We start from the raw sequence: 16,495 nt of genomic DNA on the forward strand, positions 1-16,495 counted from the left end.
AAACGCAAAGTAGAAAATGAGTATCGGAATGTAAAGCACACTTTATACAAATGGGTGCGTTCGCCTCCGAGGCGTTCGCCAAGTTTGTAAACAAAAAGTATATTAACAATCGGTCATGAATCTAGTATTAAACTGGATTGGTCATGAGTGGTGGGGATAACTGACAGAAAGGGATAGTCTTACGTATCTTTCAGTAGGAGTAGCAGAGAAAGCGCTATTATTGTTTGTCCTTATCACAGTCTCACATATTTTTTGTTCCCCACCATTTTTTTAATATGGATAATGGTGGCCAACAAATAAATTCGACCAATCACAGTGTCGCATTTGCGTATGTTTTGTCCCACACAGAGGCACGCGTATACATACCACTTCTATACGATCCTACCTTCTATGCAATCGGTCAATCTCAAGACTCAACTGTCAAGTGTCAATACTGTCAATGTCATTCCATTCAGCGTCAGCTGCACGACCTACGGAAAAATACAATTAATACCCTAAATACTAAAATTGAAACTATTTTCAGAGTTTTAAGCTACATAACATTGTTCTTACTCTTTAAAAACTATTCTAAAATTGAAAATAACCTTATTAGTTGACAATGGAGTCGGCGCATGAGAAAGTGAACGTTAAGACTGAGCCCCCAGGCGGCAATGTGCACGTAAAAGACGACCCGTTGTGCTCTAATGCCCTTAGGAAGGCCGAACCTACATCTGATGATATTGAAGTCAAGCCTTCATTGTCTGAGTCTAAATATGTAAATATAGACTCAAATGTGGTTAAGATCGAACCCTCGGATGAGTGCGTGAAGGAGGAATGTTGTTCAGATGACAGTATAGATAAGCCATACTTGGGTATGACCGTAGAGCCCTCAAACTCAAGTGATATAAAGGATTGTGGGGAACTGACGCAGCTGTACACCGGTCATGTGGTCAAGGATGAGATGGTGCTTGGCCCTGAGGTAGTGGAGCAGCGAAACGCTGCTGCTAAAGGTTAGTCTTGTAATTTTTTAGGGTACGTACCTCAAAAGGAAAAAACGGAACCCATATAGTATCACTCGTGTGTCTGTCTGTCTGTCCGTCTGTCACAGCCTATTTTCTCGGAAAGTACTGGACCAATTAAGTTGAAATTTGGTACACATATGTAAATTAGTGACCCAAAGATGGACATGTTTATTTTATAATTTTAAAATACATAGGTTCGAAGTTATTTAAGAAAATAGCCAAAAAATGACCATTCCCCTCCTTTATCTCTGAAACTACTGGGTCTAAAATTTTGAAAAAAATACATAATATAGTTCTTTACCTATAGATGACAGGAAAACCTATTAGAAATGTGCAGTCAACCGTGAGTCGGACTTATGTACAGAACCCTAGAAACGTGAGTCCGACTCGCACTTGGCCGGTTTTTAATTTATGGGTAGGAAGAGTTTAAGTATAGTTTATCAAAGGACTGTCTCATTTCAAACATAGAGAGAATCATACTATCTTTGTCTTACACTAGTACTAGCACCCAAAAGAAATGGATGAGTATAGTTTTCCTGGTTCTTACTGACTGACAAATTGGTTTGACCAACTATACAGAATGAACTGATAAAGTAATCCTTGTTTTTTATTGCTTAATACTAAAATGATTAAAATTATAATTGATTCATTTAAACTTTATTGCAAACTTAATGCCTAATGGCATTCTCTACCAGTATAATTCAATTGTCACAATCTCTCAATTTAGTACAAACGCATAACATAACACATAACAAACATATTATAGTTATTTACAATACAAGTGCGAAAAATAATTTGCAATAAGTGGCGAATTTTAAAAGACAGAATGCATGAAAAAGAATTCTCAAGACGATGACCTAATGGAATCGTGCAATCGAGCGTTCAATATTCACGAAAACTAAAACAAAATCTTCCATTTGGCTCTCAGTCATACCAACAAGGAAAGACCATTTTGACTTATCGCCACTAGAATTTAGAGACGCACTGGCACTGCGATACCACAGAACACCTGCGTCTCCAACGTCTCCAACGTCGACAACGTCACGAAATTAGAGATCTGTTTTGTGAGCTATGTCAGCACGCTTGGGGGAACGTGGTCAAAGAACCCATCATCACCGAAGGCGACTGTGCACTTCGCGGGGATCTCTGCTGCCGCGGCGTCTGGGATGCACAGAGGGAGTCGTTATTTGATATCCGTGTCGTAAACACCGACGCTCCTTCTTATATCTCACGTCCCGTAGCATCCGTCCTAAAATCCGCCGAAGAAGAGAAAAAAAGAAAATACTCGAACGCCTGTGAAAAGCGTCACGCAACTTTCACTCCCCTCGTGACATCCGTCGATGGAGTCTTCGCTCCGCAAATGTCCACGTTCATCAAACATCTCGGCGAAGCCATCGCTGACCGTTGGGACAGATCCCTTAGTGTCGTAATGGTCTGGCTAAGATCCAAAATTATGATTTTGATAATCCGAGCCACCAGCATGTGTATCCGTGGGACACGGCACAAATTCAAACCCATCCAACATTTCTTCGGTCTCAATGACGGTGCAGCCCTACCTAACCCGTCTACCTCCACTCTGCACTAGCGCCATGTTTTTGTTGTTGCTCATTCTGTTTTTTTATAATTTTACATTTTTGATGAATAAAGTTAATTAATTTCAAAAGACAACTGAAGTGAGTATTTTAAATCGACACAAGTTGCGAATTACCGTGGTACATATGGCCTTTTAAATTTTCGACGTAGTTATATAATGTGCTTATTATACCCTGACGGTGTCCTATAGTTAGTTTTTTTAGCATTAGAAAAAAGGTAAACAATCTTGACATGTCTTTTTATTGAAAGTGATTGAAAAACGCTTTTTAAAATTAGTTTATATTACTTGATTACTTATGAAAGCAAAAGAATGTAAATAATCGTATATGATTTATAATTGTTACATATTTGCTGTGACTCATTTTAAAAAAGTGTTTTTTAACAAAGATTAATTTTGAAGTTCTTAAGCAATGCATATGACACATTACATTATGTTTTATTTCAGGTTCCGAAGAAGAATCAAAATCACACATTTCTTCATCAAGTTCTAATAATAAACAACCTGCGATTGGTAAGTTTCACTCATAATAAAATATTTATAAATGTAACATTTTTGGATTTTATTCAATATTTAATTTTTAATTCTCTTCTAGGGGTCAATGACAAACACTTTGACGAAATAATTGACGAGTGGATGCGGGTTGTTGACGAGTTGAGTGACTGTGATATGGATGTGGATCAAGACGACGAAGCAGTTAACCTTCTTCCGAATATGCCAGCGCGCGACGCTTTAGCAGAACCTGCTATAGAAGCAGATTTAACAGATTTTGAGGCCCAAGTTCTGTTAGCTGAAGATCGACAAAATGACCTGGCACTACGCGAAATAGTACCTAGGGCCGACTACAATTTTGAGTGGGACAAGGATAGACGTATATTTAAAGGACAGAGAGAAACGTTTACAGCTTCTTCAGGGCCAACTTTCCCAATAACAGACCAAACCCGTGCCGTAGATATTTTTTACAAAATGTGTGACAGTGATTTACTGGACCGACTTTGCTTGGAGACCAATAGGTATGCGAGCCAAAAAATAACTTTGCTAAAAACTGAAAACAAGCTGTTACCAAACTCGCGGCTGCAACGTTGGACTCCGATCGATAAAGATGAAATGATCAGCTTTCTGGCACTCACTATCTTGCAAGGGCTATACCCCCTTCCAGACGAGGAGTCATACTTTTCATTCAACGGTTTTGGATCAATGCCATACTTTTCCAGAATAATGTCCTACAACCGATATTTTTTAATAAAATCGTTGCTACATTTCGTAGACAACCAAAATTTAACAGAACCGACAAAGCTAAGTAAAATTCAGCCAATAACCGACTACTTTAACGAAAAGTTTTCTAGCCTGTACTATCCAGGTCAGGAGATAGCTATTGACGAATCTCTACTGAAATGGCACGGGCGGTTAGGCTTTGCCCAAAAAATTCTGTCAAAGGCTGCTCAAGTAGGTGTAAAAACTTACGAATTATGCGAGTCGTCTAGTGGTTATCTGTGGATTTTTTTTGTATATGCTGGAAAAACGAAGCCTACAAATACTCCCCCCGTAGTAGACGATATGACTGGACACGTACAACAACACGCCCATGACATGACTGGGCCTGAAATCGACACGACTGACTCAACCGATCGACCCACCACAGCGACTGTAAAAATTGTTTACGACTTGGTAGAACCGCTACTTAACAAAGGTCATACATTAATCATGGACAATTTTTACAATAGTCCTTTACTGGTGCGATGTTTGAAACGACAAAAGACTGACTGTTACGGCACACTTAGACTCAACCGTGAATTTGTTCCCGATTCCCTTAAAACTTTAAATCAATTAGACCTCCGACGTGGTGAAGTAGTGGCTAGTTATTGTTCCGATTTGTCTGTGATTGTGTGGCGGGATGCAAATATAGTTAGCTTAATATCCACATACCATTCCTTACAAGTCGGAACAAAAACCAAGTATAACGGAGTGTACAAACCCAGCATTGTTCTAGACTACAATAAGTCAATGGGAGGAGTAGATAAGAAAGATCAATACCTGTCTGCTCATCCTTTAGAAAGATGTAAAAACAAAGTTTGGTACAAAAAGCTTTTCCGTCGCATGTTTAATGCGGCCATATTTAACTGTTTTGTCATATTTGCCACATCAAATCCAAAAATAAACCAGCGACAATTTAGAATAATGCTGGCAGAGGACCTACTGAAAATACATCGGCAAATTGACTTGACTGACGAAAAGAGACTTATAACTAGAAGGTCAGGACTTACGACAAAAACATCTACTGTACGACCAAAAACCCACCAAAGGCCTCAACTCGAGCACCGGCACTTCCCAACACGTACTGGCTTTAAGCAAAGTCGGTGTTGGATGTGTGCCCAACGCAAGGCGACCGCCAGAACCGTTTGGAAATGCATGGAATGCGATGTCAACCTTTGCATCGAGCACTGTTTTATGAATTATCACATTAAACCATCAGTGATCGATACAACTTTCTAATGTCTAGGACCTATTTATGTGTAATGTGATAATTCATGTCATATTAATAAAAATTAAATATGTATGTAGTTCTGCAATAAAAATAACTTTCCCAATACAATTGTTGCTTTGTTTCGCAAACCCATACCAGATAATATTGAATTACAGGAAAATAGTAAGAGCTTAATCCATATATTCCCTCCTTCCGGAAGGAGAGGCCATTTTTATGAAAATATGTGTAATATAAAAACAAACTGAAATATGGTTAAAAACTCTTATAAATAATATTGTAAAATTTGAATACTAAAAATAAATGGAAGCGCTGGTGGCCTAGCGGTAAGAGCGTGCGACTTTCATTCCGGAGGTCGCGGGTTCAAACCTCGGCTCGTACCAATGAGTTTTTCGGAACTTATGTACGAAATATTATTTGATATTTGCTAGTCGCTTTTCGGTGAAGGAAAACATCGTGAGGAAACCGGACTAATCCCAATAAGGCCTAGTTTCCCCTCTGGGTTGGAAGGTCAGATGGCAGTCGCTTTCGTAAAAACTAGTGCCTACGTCAAATCATGGGATTAGTTGTCAAGCGGACCCCAGGCTCCTATGAGCCGTGGCAAAATGCCGGAATAACGCGAGGAAGAAGAAGAAATGGCTATTCTGATTCTGAATCCATATTCAACTACACGTCTTATCGCCATATGCAAAATCTCAGTCTCTCTCACTCACTCCTCCGGTCACTCCGTTCATCTCATACATTCGGTCATCAATCAGTTAGCGGTTCCATCCATTCCTACATGTACAGTCGACGTCAAATACATATCTTTGCATTTTTCGCCTTATTAGAATGGAATAAGGTCCAAGGGCGCAAACATGTCTGACGTTGAATGTACCAACAGAGTGTATTTTCGTTTACCTGAGTGAAAACCCCGTAATATGATTTCTTTAATAAGTAACACAAACAACAATGTATAAGTGTGTCATTTAATGTAGGTATATGTGCTATTTACAGTGAAAATAAATTATTAAAATAAAAACAAAATTTATCTACTTTCTACACTGGATACCATAGTCTCCACGGACGGTTAAGTGTATATCAGTTCAGTTTTAGGCAGCCTTATGCAGGCGGCCATCTTGCTGCACTTGTTGGAAGGAGTAGGGAATTTGTTTAATTTATTTTGATATCTTATTGAGAACTATATGTGTTGGTTGTGGTATTATTAAAAAGATGAAATAGTCTATTTTTATAATATGTAATAAAAAAAGAGGGTCACAGCTCAATATGTCCTGTAATTAGTCGTCAAATAAAAACTTTCAGCAATTTTTACCAATTTCATAAGTTTAACCTTGATTATAGTCAATAATCATGGATATTTTTAGTATAACTATAAAAGTATTTGAATAAATGAACGTTCATTTATGCCTCAGTATTTATTTCTTTATTTTAGCTTGTGTAGTTTAGAAGATACAGACGTTTTTGTAGAAAGTTGTGGATGCGCAGCGCGGGGCGGTCAAGTGGGTATATCAACATAACAAACATAATTTAGGTTACTTGAACTTAGCACCACCCCGAAACGAAACCAACAGAGAGTTGCCGAAAATGGCCGATCATCGTAAAATGAAGATTGTTATGAAAATTTCTTTTGATTATTGTAAATTAAATACGCATCGAAAGCGATAGTTTTTATGCTCTAGTTCTATTCTCATATTTAGACAATAGATTGGAACATTTTTTTCTTATTATACGTGTCGTATTTGAGAAACGTGTCAAAAACTTTTTTAGAAATTTCCGTTCTGGTTTTTCAATTTTATATTTACAATACAAGTGTGAAAAATAGGAAATTCGCAACAAGTGGCGAATTTTAAATCACAACCGAAGTGAGTATTTTAAATCGACACAAGTTGTGAATTACCGTGGTACATATGTCCTTTTAAATTTTCGACGTAGTTATATAATGTGCTTATTATACCCTGACGGTGTCCTATAGTTAGTTACGATGTCCTATAGTTACTTACGATATAAGGATGTTCTGAAAAGACATATGAAGAGATGCCAACTAGAGCCCTCTGACTGGGAGCGGAAGGCAGCGCAGCGGCCCGAATGGCGGCGCCTCATTAATGATAGAGTTAACATTTTTGAGACGGAACGCCGCAGTGAGCTCGACAAAAAACGTGATGAGCTTAAGGCTCGGCCGCCAACCTCAATTTCCTACAACTATGTAGGTGGTGTGCTGACGTGCCCAAAATGCGCTCGAGTATTTAGCAAGAAGATAGGGTACGTGAGCCACCTAAGAGCGCATCAGAGAGTGGATCAGCTACACTCTAATAACACGAGCTAAAAATTGCCTAGTCCAGAGCACACAGTCGCTGGGGCCGAAATCGGTCAGGAAAGCATCATCATAGTTAGTTATTTGCAGATGTCAAGATCGCTTACCTTCTTTCTAATGCTAAAAAACGGACTATAATGTAGGACCAGATGTACTGTAAAAATATGTTAAATGGCTCACTTACATATTTATAAAGTCTAACATCTCATACAATGTTTGACTGTGTGAGTGTACCGTTTTAATATATTTAATATGTTTGCTGTTATGTTTTTGTACTTATTATGGCTTTACTACTGAGGCTAAAAGATGGTACATTCTAGGGCTAGACCAGAGACAATAAGCCCCCGTGGGTAAACGGGTGATGGTGCTCAGTGGAACACCACCCTAAATAGTAACTTAAAAAAAACCACCTGATTATGGCTATAATTCGTTTTTTTTGCATTAGAAATAAGGTAAACAATCTTGATGTGTCTTTTAATTGAATAACACATTTTAAAAATAAGTTACGGCAAATATGTAACAATTATGAATCTAATACGATCATTTATATTCTTCTGCTTTCATAAGTAATAGTAATTGATTTTTAAAAAGCGTTTTTCAATGAAAAGACATGTCAAGATCGCTAATCTTCTTTCAAGTTCTTTCAAATGCTAAAAAAACGAAGTATAGAACAGCCAATTGCAGATAAAAGTTGAGAAAAGAAATAGTTTTTTTTTTACGAGCCTATAAGGTGTCCCACTGCTGGACAAAGGTGTCAAACATCAAACATCAACATTTATTAAGCAAATAGGCCACAAGGGCACTTTTACACGTCATCATTGAATTTACATAATTACAAGCAAAAATAATAACATCAACAATTTTATAAAATAAAACTAACAATTCAATCTAACGTATTACAATTACTAAGAGATGTATATGGTCTCTTAATGTCGAATTACATAAAAAATACAGATACAAAACACAAAAAAAAAATCTATAATATTTAGAGGTGTAAATGTCTCTAGGTGTCAGAACTATAAGATTATATAGTTTATCAAGTTATCCTTAGAGATGTATAGGGTCTCCAAGAGTCAATATCCTGTATAATTAATACATTCATTAAGAGAAAAGAAACATACGAGAGCAGAATAAGGCGTCTCACTGTAATTAATTAATAAAAATAAAGTTACTAAGTATAATAGCTTGTGTTAGCTTAAACAGACCAGTCTCCACAAACAGCACCCGTTCACGAGTATGACGCGTATCTCAGCCATCGTCCTCTGGACTTCCAATCCTCCCGATCAAGTGCAGCATCTGTCCAGTTGCTGATAAATGTGTCCAGGTCGTCCCGCCATCTCCTCTTAGGCCGACCTTGCCGGCGTTTACATTGTGGCACCCACTCCGTGGCTAGTTTATCCCACCTCTGTGGGTGCATTACCTTTCCGGTGCATGCGACACTAAACTCAAAATACACTAATTATCAAATACTACCAATATTGAAAAAAACTATTCTCATAACGAATGAAAGCCAAATGAACTTGATGCCAAAATGACCCGTTCTCGATTTGCACTTTCCCCAATATGGGCCAATTCCAAATGGACTGAAGCTCATAAAAACCGATACACAGAAGGCTCTTTTCCCAAAATACCCTAAATTTGAAATGCGGGAAAGTATCAGAACACCTAATTTCCATAATGATTGATTCACAAAACGGCCTGTTTCCAAAATACACTAAATCCTCGATTGTCATACTGTGTACACCATAGAAGGTAGGATCGTATAGAAGTGGTATACGCGTGCCTCCGTGAGGGACAAAATATACGCAAATGCGACACTGTGATTGGTCGAATTTATTTGTTGCCCACCATTATCCATACCTGCTAAAAAAATGGTGGGGAACAAAACATATGTGAGACTGTGATAAGGACAAACAATAATAGCACTTTCTCTGCTACTCCTACTGAAAGATACGTAAGACTATCCCGTTCTGTCAGTTATCCCCACCACTCATGCCCAATCCAGTTTAATACTAGATTCATGGTATACACGGTACGTTGCTTTTTAGGATTCCGTACAAAATATGTATCTTATACCTTTAAACGAGCAATTCTTGTACATATACTTATCTTATACTTTTAAATTAAACGAGCAATTCCTGTATATTTATTTATTTATATATATATTTCGGGGATCTTGGAAACGGCTCTGACGAATTCGATGAAATTTGCTATATGGGGGTTTTCGGGCGCGAAAAATCGAAAGTGGCCAATGTTAAGACAGCATCTGTAGCAAAGAATATAATACTCACTAGGAGAAGAACGGTAACTCCATACAAAAAAATGTCCCCAACCGTTTATACGTTTATACTAGTGGCGCCGTCTTTGTGTACCAATGGAACTAAAGTTGACAACCGGTTTAGCCTGGCGGGTATTGGTAGGTAGTAATTCTGTTGATAAACATATTTGTTATCTTCATATCACGAAATATATGCAAGATGCAAATATTACCCCTTGTTTGTGGTATTATCAATTGATTTAAATAAAAGGCATGTTTATGTTTATAACATTATATATATTATTTATTAAAAAATGTTTTACATATAAAAATATACACTGAAAACTGGCAACTGGCAACTTAATAAAAAAATAGACATTAATAAAGCGCATTCACAAAGTTTTCAGTACCTTTTATACAAATAACATTAGGCATGCCTACCTATTACACTTTACACACAGATACACTACACTTTACATACGGCATTTTACACAGATTTCCAACTTGTATTCATACATTTCTTCACGGTTAATTAATACGCTTTCCAGATGCGTTATGACTCGGTTCCTTCTGAACCCACTAAAGTTGTAAATTTCACTCTGGCTGCTTCAACAGCCGTTGCTCCGCATTTAGCACATTTTCTATGTGCATTGCTGTAATCCATGTAGGTACAGACTTACAGTCTTAAGTGGTACGTAGCGGTACACGTTGTTGTATTATTTAAAGAGTTAATAAATAAAATTTTCGTTATGAACTTTAACCACAGCAGTTGGACAGAGTCATTGACAAATATATTTTTTATTATGGTGGGTAGACGTACCTACCCTCCATATATTTTATGAACATTGATAAAGACAGTTGGAAGCAAATATTCATTATAAAACTTAATCGCATGTAATTAAGTTTTAAGCGTTTTAAGTCCCGTTTTATGATTAATATTGTATAAAATTCGTGATAATTTAAATCAGAGTTGGGAGCAATGTTGCTGTAGAAAAATGTTTTTATTTTTATTACTCGCAACTTTTTCCCGGAGGCCAACGCACACATAGAAGATTAAGGCGCACACATGCGCAATTATTTGGGGACATAACTTTCTTAGGAAGTGAACAGGCCTTGATCTGTAGTGGCAGTTTACACGAGGTTTTATTCTATTAAAACATGACAATCAAGAATTTAGTGTATTTTGGGAAAAGGCCGTTTTGTGAATCAATCATTATGGAAATCGGGTGTTCTGCGATTAAAATTTAGGGTATTTTGGGAAAAGAGCCTTTTGTGTATCGGTTTTAATGAGCTTCAGTCCATTTGGAATTGGCCCATATTGGGGAAAGTGCAAATCGAGAACGGGTCATTTTGGCATTAAGTTCATTTGCGTTTCATTCGTTATGGGAATAGTTTTTTTTAATATTGGTAGTATTTGAGGATTGGTGTATTTTGAGTTTAGTGTCGCATGCACCGGAAAGGGTGCATCTTACATGGCCTGCCCAGTCCCTGTCCACTCCTTTAGCCTGGCGGTTTTTATTTCTCTTCTTCTTTCCCCTGCCCTTATCCCACGTCATGTGGAGTCGGCACAACATGTTTTTCTCTTCCATTCTCCTCTGTCTTTCGTGTCCTCAGCACTCACCCCTTTCTTTCTCATATCCTCTTTCACACAATCCATCCATCGTTTTTTGGGTCTACCATACGCTCTCCGTCCACCAATATTCATCCCTAACATTCTTTTGCCTATATGGCATTCATCCCTCCTTATTACATGCCCATACCACGATAACCTAGCACTCCTCATTTTCTCCGTTACTGGAGCTACTTTCAAACTTCCTCTTATATACTCATTCTTAATCCGATCCTTTCTCGTCACTCCACACATCTATCTCAGCATTGTCATTTCCGCTGCGCGCACTCTTTTCACCCGCTACTTTATTAAAAATTAATTTACTTTATTTTTATTTAAATACATTTAATTGTTGTCTTATTCTGGGATTGTTTCAGTTTCAGTGAAGCCGCCATGTGAGGCTGTTGGCAGGAGACCGTTACTCAGGGACTGCTGCGTGAGGCTGGAGCGTCTCGATCTGGACACGCTACTAACCCCCATTCGGATCACAGACTGGGACAGTCTGGGACAAGTTAAGGAACACAAGGGAGGTGAGTGGTCTGTGTGTACATGACTGTTATGGGTCTCTATTGTTTCCCAAATAGTTTGAAGTCATATTGTATTGTTTGTCCGAATTTTCGTTAGTCTTAATTGGTTTTTCTCTGAAACGCGTAACTTTTCAGGATTGCCATAAAACAAACCTAACCTAACCTATCTATAGAATAACCTTACGAAAATCCTGAAAAGTTAACGGTTTCAGTTTTATGATTATGACTAACGATATGACAAATCCCCAAACGGGAGGACTGGTCAAACAGTCAAATTAAGTGGAAAGAAGGAAGCCTGAGGTGGTACACTGATGGCTCCAAATCCGGATCTGAAGTAGGTTGCGGAGTATACGGTGAAGCGCCTAGGAAAAGCATCAGCTTAAACCTAGGACGTTTTTGCTCTATATTCCAGGCAGAGGTATACGCCATTCTAGAATGTGCGTCAATCAATCTGCAAAGCAACTACGGCAACCATACTATCTATATCCATTCGGATAGCCAGGCGGCACTCTTAGCTCTAACCTCCGATGTCACCACATCGAGGCTGGTTGAGAACTGCAGGCAACTATTGAACAACCTTGGAGCCAGGAACAAGGTTGTTCTACGTTGGGTCCCGGGGCATGCGGGTATCGTAGGAAACGAGAAGGCCGACGAACTCGCGCGAGCAGGGGCTAAGGGGAAGAACTACAGTCCTGAGCCCTTTTGTGGTATCCCCAAAAGCCTAACGCGGCTCACCCTAAAGACCTACTGTCACTACAAAACCATTCAACTCTGGAGAGAAACAACAGGTTTGAACCATTCCAAAGCGCTTATCAAGGCCTTCAGCAAAAAGGCGTCCTCGAACGCCTTAGCGCTGTCTAGGAACCAACTGCGCAACTTGGTAAGGGTGCTTACCGGGCATTGCGGCCTAAATAAGCACATGCGCACCATGGGGAAACGTGACATAGGGCGGTGCAGACTCTGCATGGAGGCGGAGGAGACGCCCTTGCACATCCTCACAGAGTGCCCTTGCCTAATGCGTACTCGTGACCTAATCTTGGGCGGACACATATTACGCCCGGAGGAGGTAAAGTCTCTCGAGACCAAAAGGATCCTGCAGCTATTCGAAGTTGCAGGGTTGGATCGAGAGTTGTAATAGGTGGCGATCACAATAGATCAGGAATGGTCGCAGTGATACATAGGCTTTGGAGCCTTATATAGCCCCTAATAAAGAAGAAGAAGAAGAAGAAGAACGATATGACAAACAATACATTATGACTTATACCTTTATGGGAAACAAAGGATGCCGTCTATTATACATGTGTTTTAGTCTTTTCACATTTTTTTCTCTTTATTGCATTTTATTTTTTAGGTTAAATAATATTTTGGATGGTAATAATTTCCTCATAGGTGATGTGAAAAGCAGTGTGTCACATGGTAGCAAAATTATGTCACCTTGGGCGTTAACACTTGAATCCCTTACTACAGGATTATATTTTAGGATTCGCTTCGTTCAGGATTCAGTGTACGCCCTCGTTGTAAATATGTAATTTTGTTCCCTTGTGACACAATCTAATATTGTTACAGGAACAAGTCCACAGAAGAAACCAAAAAAAAACGATACTTACCAGTGTGAATATCTAACAGATAAAGAACAATTTCTGATTAGTCATTTGAGGAAACATACTAAGGAGAAGCGATACAAATGTGACCAGTGTAACTATTCTTGCGACCGCAGGGATTATTTGAAAGCTCATGTAAGGACACACACTGGTGACAAACCCTACAAATGTGGGGTGTGTAATTATGCTAGTGCCCGCGATAGTAGTTTGCAAGTTCATGTTAGGAAACATGCCAATGAGAAACCGTACCAGTGTGAGCAGTGCAGTTATGCTACCCATGAAAAATATCGGTTGAGAGTTCACGTAAAAGCACACACTGGTGAAAAGCCGCACAAATGTGGGGTATGTAGTTTTTCTAGTGCCCACAGTAGCAGTTTGCTAGTTCATATGAGGGGACATACTAATGAGAAACCATACCAGTGTGAGCAGTGTAGTTATGCTACCCATCGAAAAGATTTTTTGTTAAGTCATTTAAAAATACACACTGGTGAAAAGCTTTACAAATGTGAGGTGTGTAGTTATGCTAGTAACTACAAAGGTAGTTTGCAACTTCATGTAAGGCAACACACTAATGAGAAATCTTATCACTGTAAGCAGTGTAGTTATGCTAGCCATCAAAAACATCATTTCCAAGTTCACGTAAGGACACACACTGGTGAAAAGCCCTACAAATGTGGCATATGTAGTTTTGCTAGTGCCAACAATAGAAGTTTGCAAGTTCATATAAAGGGACATACTAATGAGAAACCATACCAGTGTGACCAGTGTAGTTATGCTTCCCATCGAAAAGATCTTTTGTTACTTCATGTAAAAATTCACACTCGCGAGAAGACTTACAAATGCGGGGTGTGTAGTTTTGCTAGTATTCACAAAAGTTATTTGCAAGTTCATGTAAGGAAACATACTAATGGTAATGAGAAACCTTATCATTGTGATCAGTGTAGTTATTCAGGCCGTGATAAACATCTTTTAAAAGCTCATGTACGGAAACACATTGATGAAAAGCCATACAAATGTGATCAGTGCAGTTATGCTAGTAATCGAATAAGTCGTTTGAAAGATCATGTAAGGAAACACACAGGTGAAAAGCCATACAAATGTGAGCAGTGTAGTTATGCTTCTGCCCGCAAAAATGCTTTAAGAATACATATGATGTCGCACACTAGTACAACAGACAAATAATTTTACTAGTACAGAACTATATAAATGTGATCACTTTAGTTCTTCCAGCACTTGTAATTTTGCTTGCACGTACATGAAATCTTTACTTATGAATGAAAGCGAAGACACTGATTAGATACATGAGTGACCTTACAAAAAATAATTATTTACCAATAACAATGTGCTAACCTATACTACACTTAATTCTTATCAAGCACATAGGTACAAACAGTAACACTCTTCTTTTGAATTATTTTACGGTTTATACTCACTTGTTTTTAGTCACTCGCGCGACATGTTTCGGAGAGCCTATGTCTCCTTTCTCAAGCACTAACAGTGCGAGCAGCGTTCACGACGGCCGTGTATCGCGTACTGCGGCTCGCCGCGTCGCACGCTGCGCGCGCGCCGAGTAAACAGGTTATGGGAGGTCTTCCGCTATTATTGTAGGCGGGCATAGTGGTGTGAGTTCGTGCTGTGTATCGCTACTAATGTTAGTATGGCTCACAACAGTTTTTAATTCGATTAGCAACACTCTTAACTGTACATCGGTGGACCTTGTGCCGTATGTAATAAGACAGTTAACAGTGTGCGAGCGATACTACGTTTTTTATGTCAAAGGAAAAACCTCATCGATCAGCAGACTTGAACTTGCGACCTTTTAGAACACCGGTCCTACGCTCTCAACTAACTGAAGAACATTAATATCATAAACTAAAGAAATAGAAAGATTCGGGCGCTTCTTGTGAGCTTCCTTAAGCTCAGTATGTATAGTCCCCAACCCGCGTTGGGCCAGCGTGGGAACTATAACCCATGACGCCTGTGCCCATCAGTGGGACGTATACCGGGTGTGGCCTGTAATATGAGCAAAAAATTAAACAGTAGGCTGTACTCCTCATACTGACCAACATTTGTTCAGCGACTTTTAAAAATAACTTGTGGTTTGATTTTTAATACACTTTAAAGTTTATTCTAAGACGCAATGTATTGTGAATTTTGTTATGTTTAAGGCGTGACAAGCAACGTCAATCACAATGATATGGCGTGGCGATGGCGTCCATTGAAGATAATATTTATATTGTATGAAAAATAGGGAGTCTAAATTCTTCATAATTTTTAAGAGTTGTTGAACAAAAGTGTCACCGTTTGAGGAGTACAATCTATGTTTTAATTATTTGCTCGTGTTACAGGCCACACCCGGTATAGGCTGGAGTATTATTATTAGTGAAAAAATATGGATGTTATTTGAGTAGACGGGACTGCCGGCCTAGCCGAGCTGACAATCACTATCGCTACGACAGCGAAACGCTTTGTGCCTCTCTATCATGCACTCTTCCATATTTGTGCGACAGTGACAGTTGCGTTTCGATCGCTACCGAGCGTAAGCGATTGGCACGTTGGCTACGCGGCCTGGTGACCGTAGAGCTGGCAGCTTCCTCGCTCAACGCATCAGTATTGCGATACAGAGAGGAATTGCTGCCAGCGTGTAAAGTACTACGCCACGGGGGGACATTTTATATTAATTATTTTTAGACATCGATTTTAATTTTAAGTTAAATTTTATTGATTTGTAGATTTAGGTTTTATATATATTTTAGTTAAGTTTAATTAGATAATGATACATCTTCCCTTATTTTATAATAAAGTCTTCATTTGTACTATTATTTAATGTTTTTAAAATGCTTTTATCTGTAATATTTTAAGATCACAATTATGTATCTTACGTTAAAAATCATACGTTTATAATCTGGTAATCCAGTTTTTTTTACCTTTAACCCTGCCTGAATTTAAACACAAATTATATAAATTTTGCTTAGATAAATGTTATTATAGAATTAATTAATACTTGACATCTGTAAATGAGTAAATAATTTTTATATAATGAATTGTAAATCTTAGGTAGAAATTGACATTTATAAATGAATAAATAATTTTATATTATGGTATTATTGTAAATC

At 38.4% G+C, this 16,495-nt stretch overlaps 2 protein-coding genes across 2 annotated transcripts; both read left to right on the plus strand.

Annotated features, from left to right (window-relative positions):
• Positions 1-3,221: 3,221 nt before the first annotated feature.
• LOC134802263 (piggyBac transposable element-derived protein 4-like) lies at positions 3,222-5,085 on the plus strand. Its single transcript, XM_063774848.1, has one exon. It carries the CDS (start codon positions 3,229-3,231, stop codon positions 5,083-5,085), a length of 1,857 nt encoding a protein of 618 aa, XP_063630918.1. The 5' UTR covers positions 3,222-3,228.
• Positions 5,086-7,100: 2,015 nt separating this feature from the next.
• LOC134802071 (zinc finger protein 664-like) lies at positions 7,101-15,902 on the plus strand. The gene is made up of 3 exons (XM_063774664.1): positions 7,101-7,212; positions 11,629-11,781; positions 13,345-15,902. The coding sequence occupies exons 1-3, from the start codon at positions 7,101-7,103 to the stop codon at positions 14,559-14,561; spliced, it is 1,482 nt and encodes a 493-aa protein (XP_063630734.1). The 3' UTR covers positions 14,562-15,902.
• Positions 15,903-16,495: the final 593 nt, after the last annotated feature.

This window comes from Cydia splendana, chromosome 24 (genome assembly GCF_910591565.1).
Source record: "Cydia splendana chromosome 24, ilCydSple1.2, whole genome shotgun sequence".
Taxonomy (NCBI): Eukaryota; Metazoa; Arthropoda; class Insecta; order Lepidoptera; family Tortricidae; genus Cydia; species Cydia splendana.

Bases quoted from the DNA above. Each gene is read 5' to 3' on its own strand.
- LOC134802263 (XM_063774848.1), top strand. From the start codon at position 3,229: ATGCGGGTTGTTGACGAGTTGAGTGACTGTGATATGGATGTGGATCAA.
- LOC134802071 (XM_063774664.1), top strand. From the start codon at position 7,101: ATGAAGAGATGCCAACTAGAGCCCTCTGACTGGGAGCGGAAGGCAGCG. The intron at 7,213-11,628 runs GTGAGCTCGACA...GGATTGTTTCAG, and splicing joins TTTTGAGACGGAACGCCGCA to TTTCAGTGAAGCCGCCATGT. The intron at 11,782-13,344 runs GTGAGTGGTCTG...ATATTGTTACAG, and splicing joins AGTTAAGGAACACAAGGGAG to GAACAAGTCCACAGAAGAAA.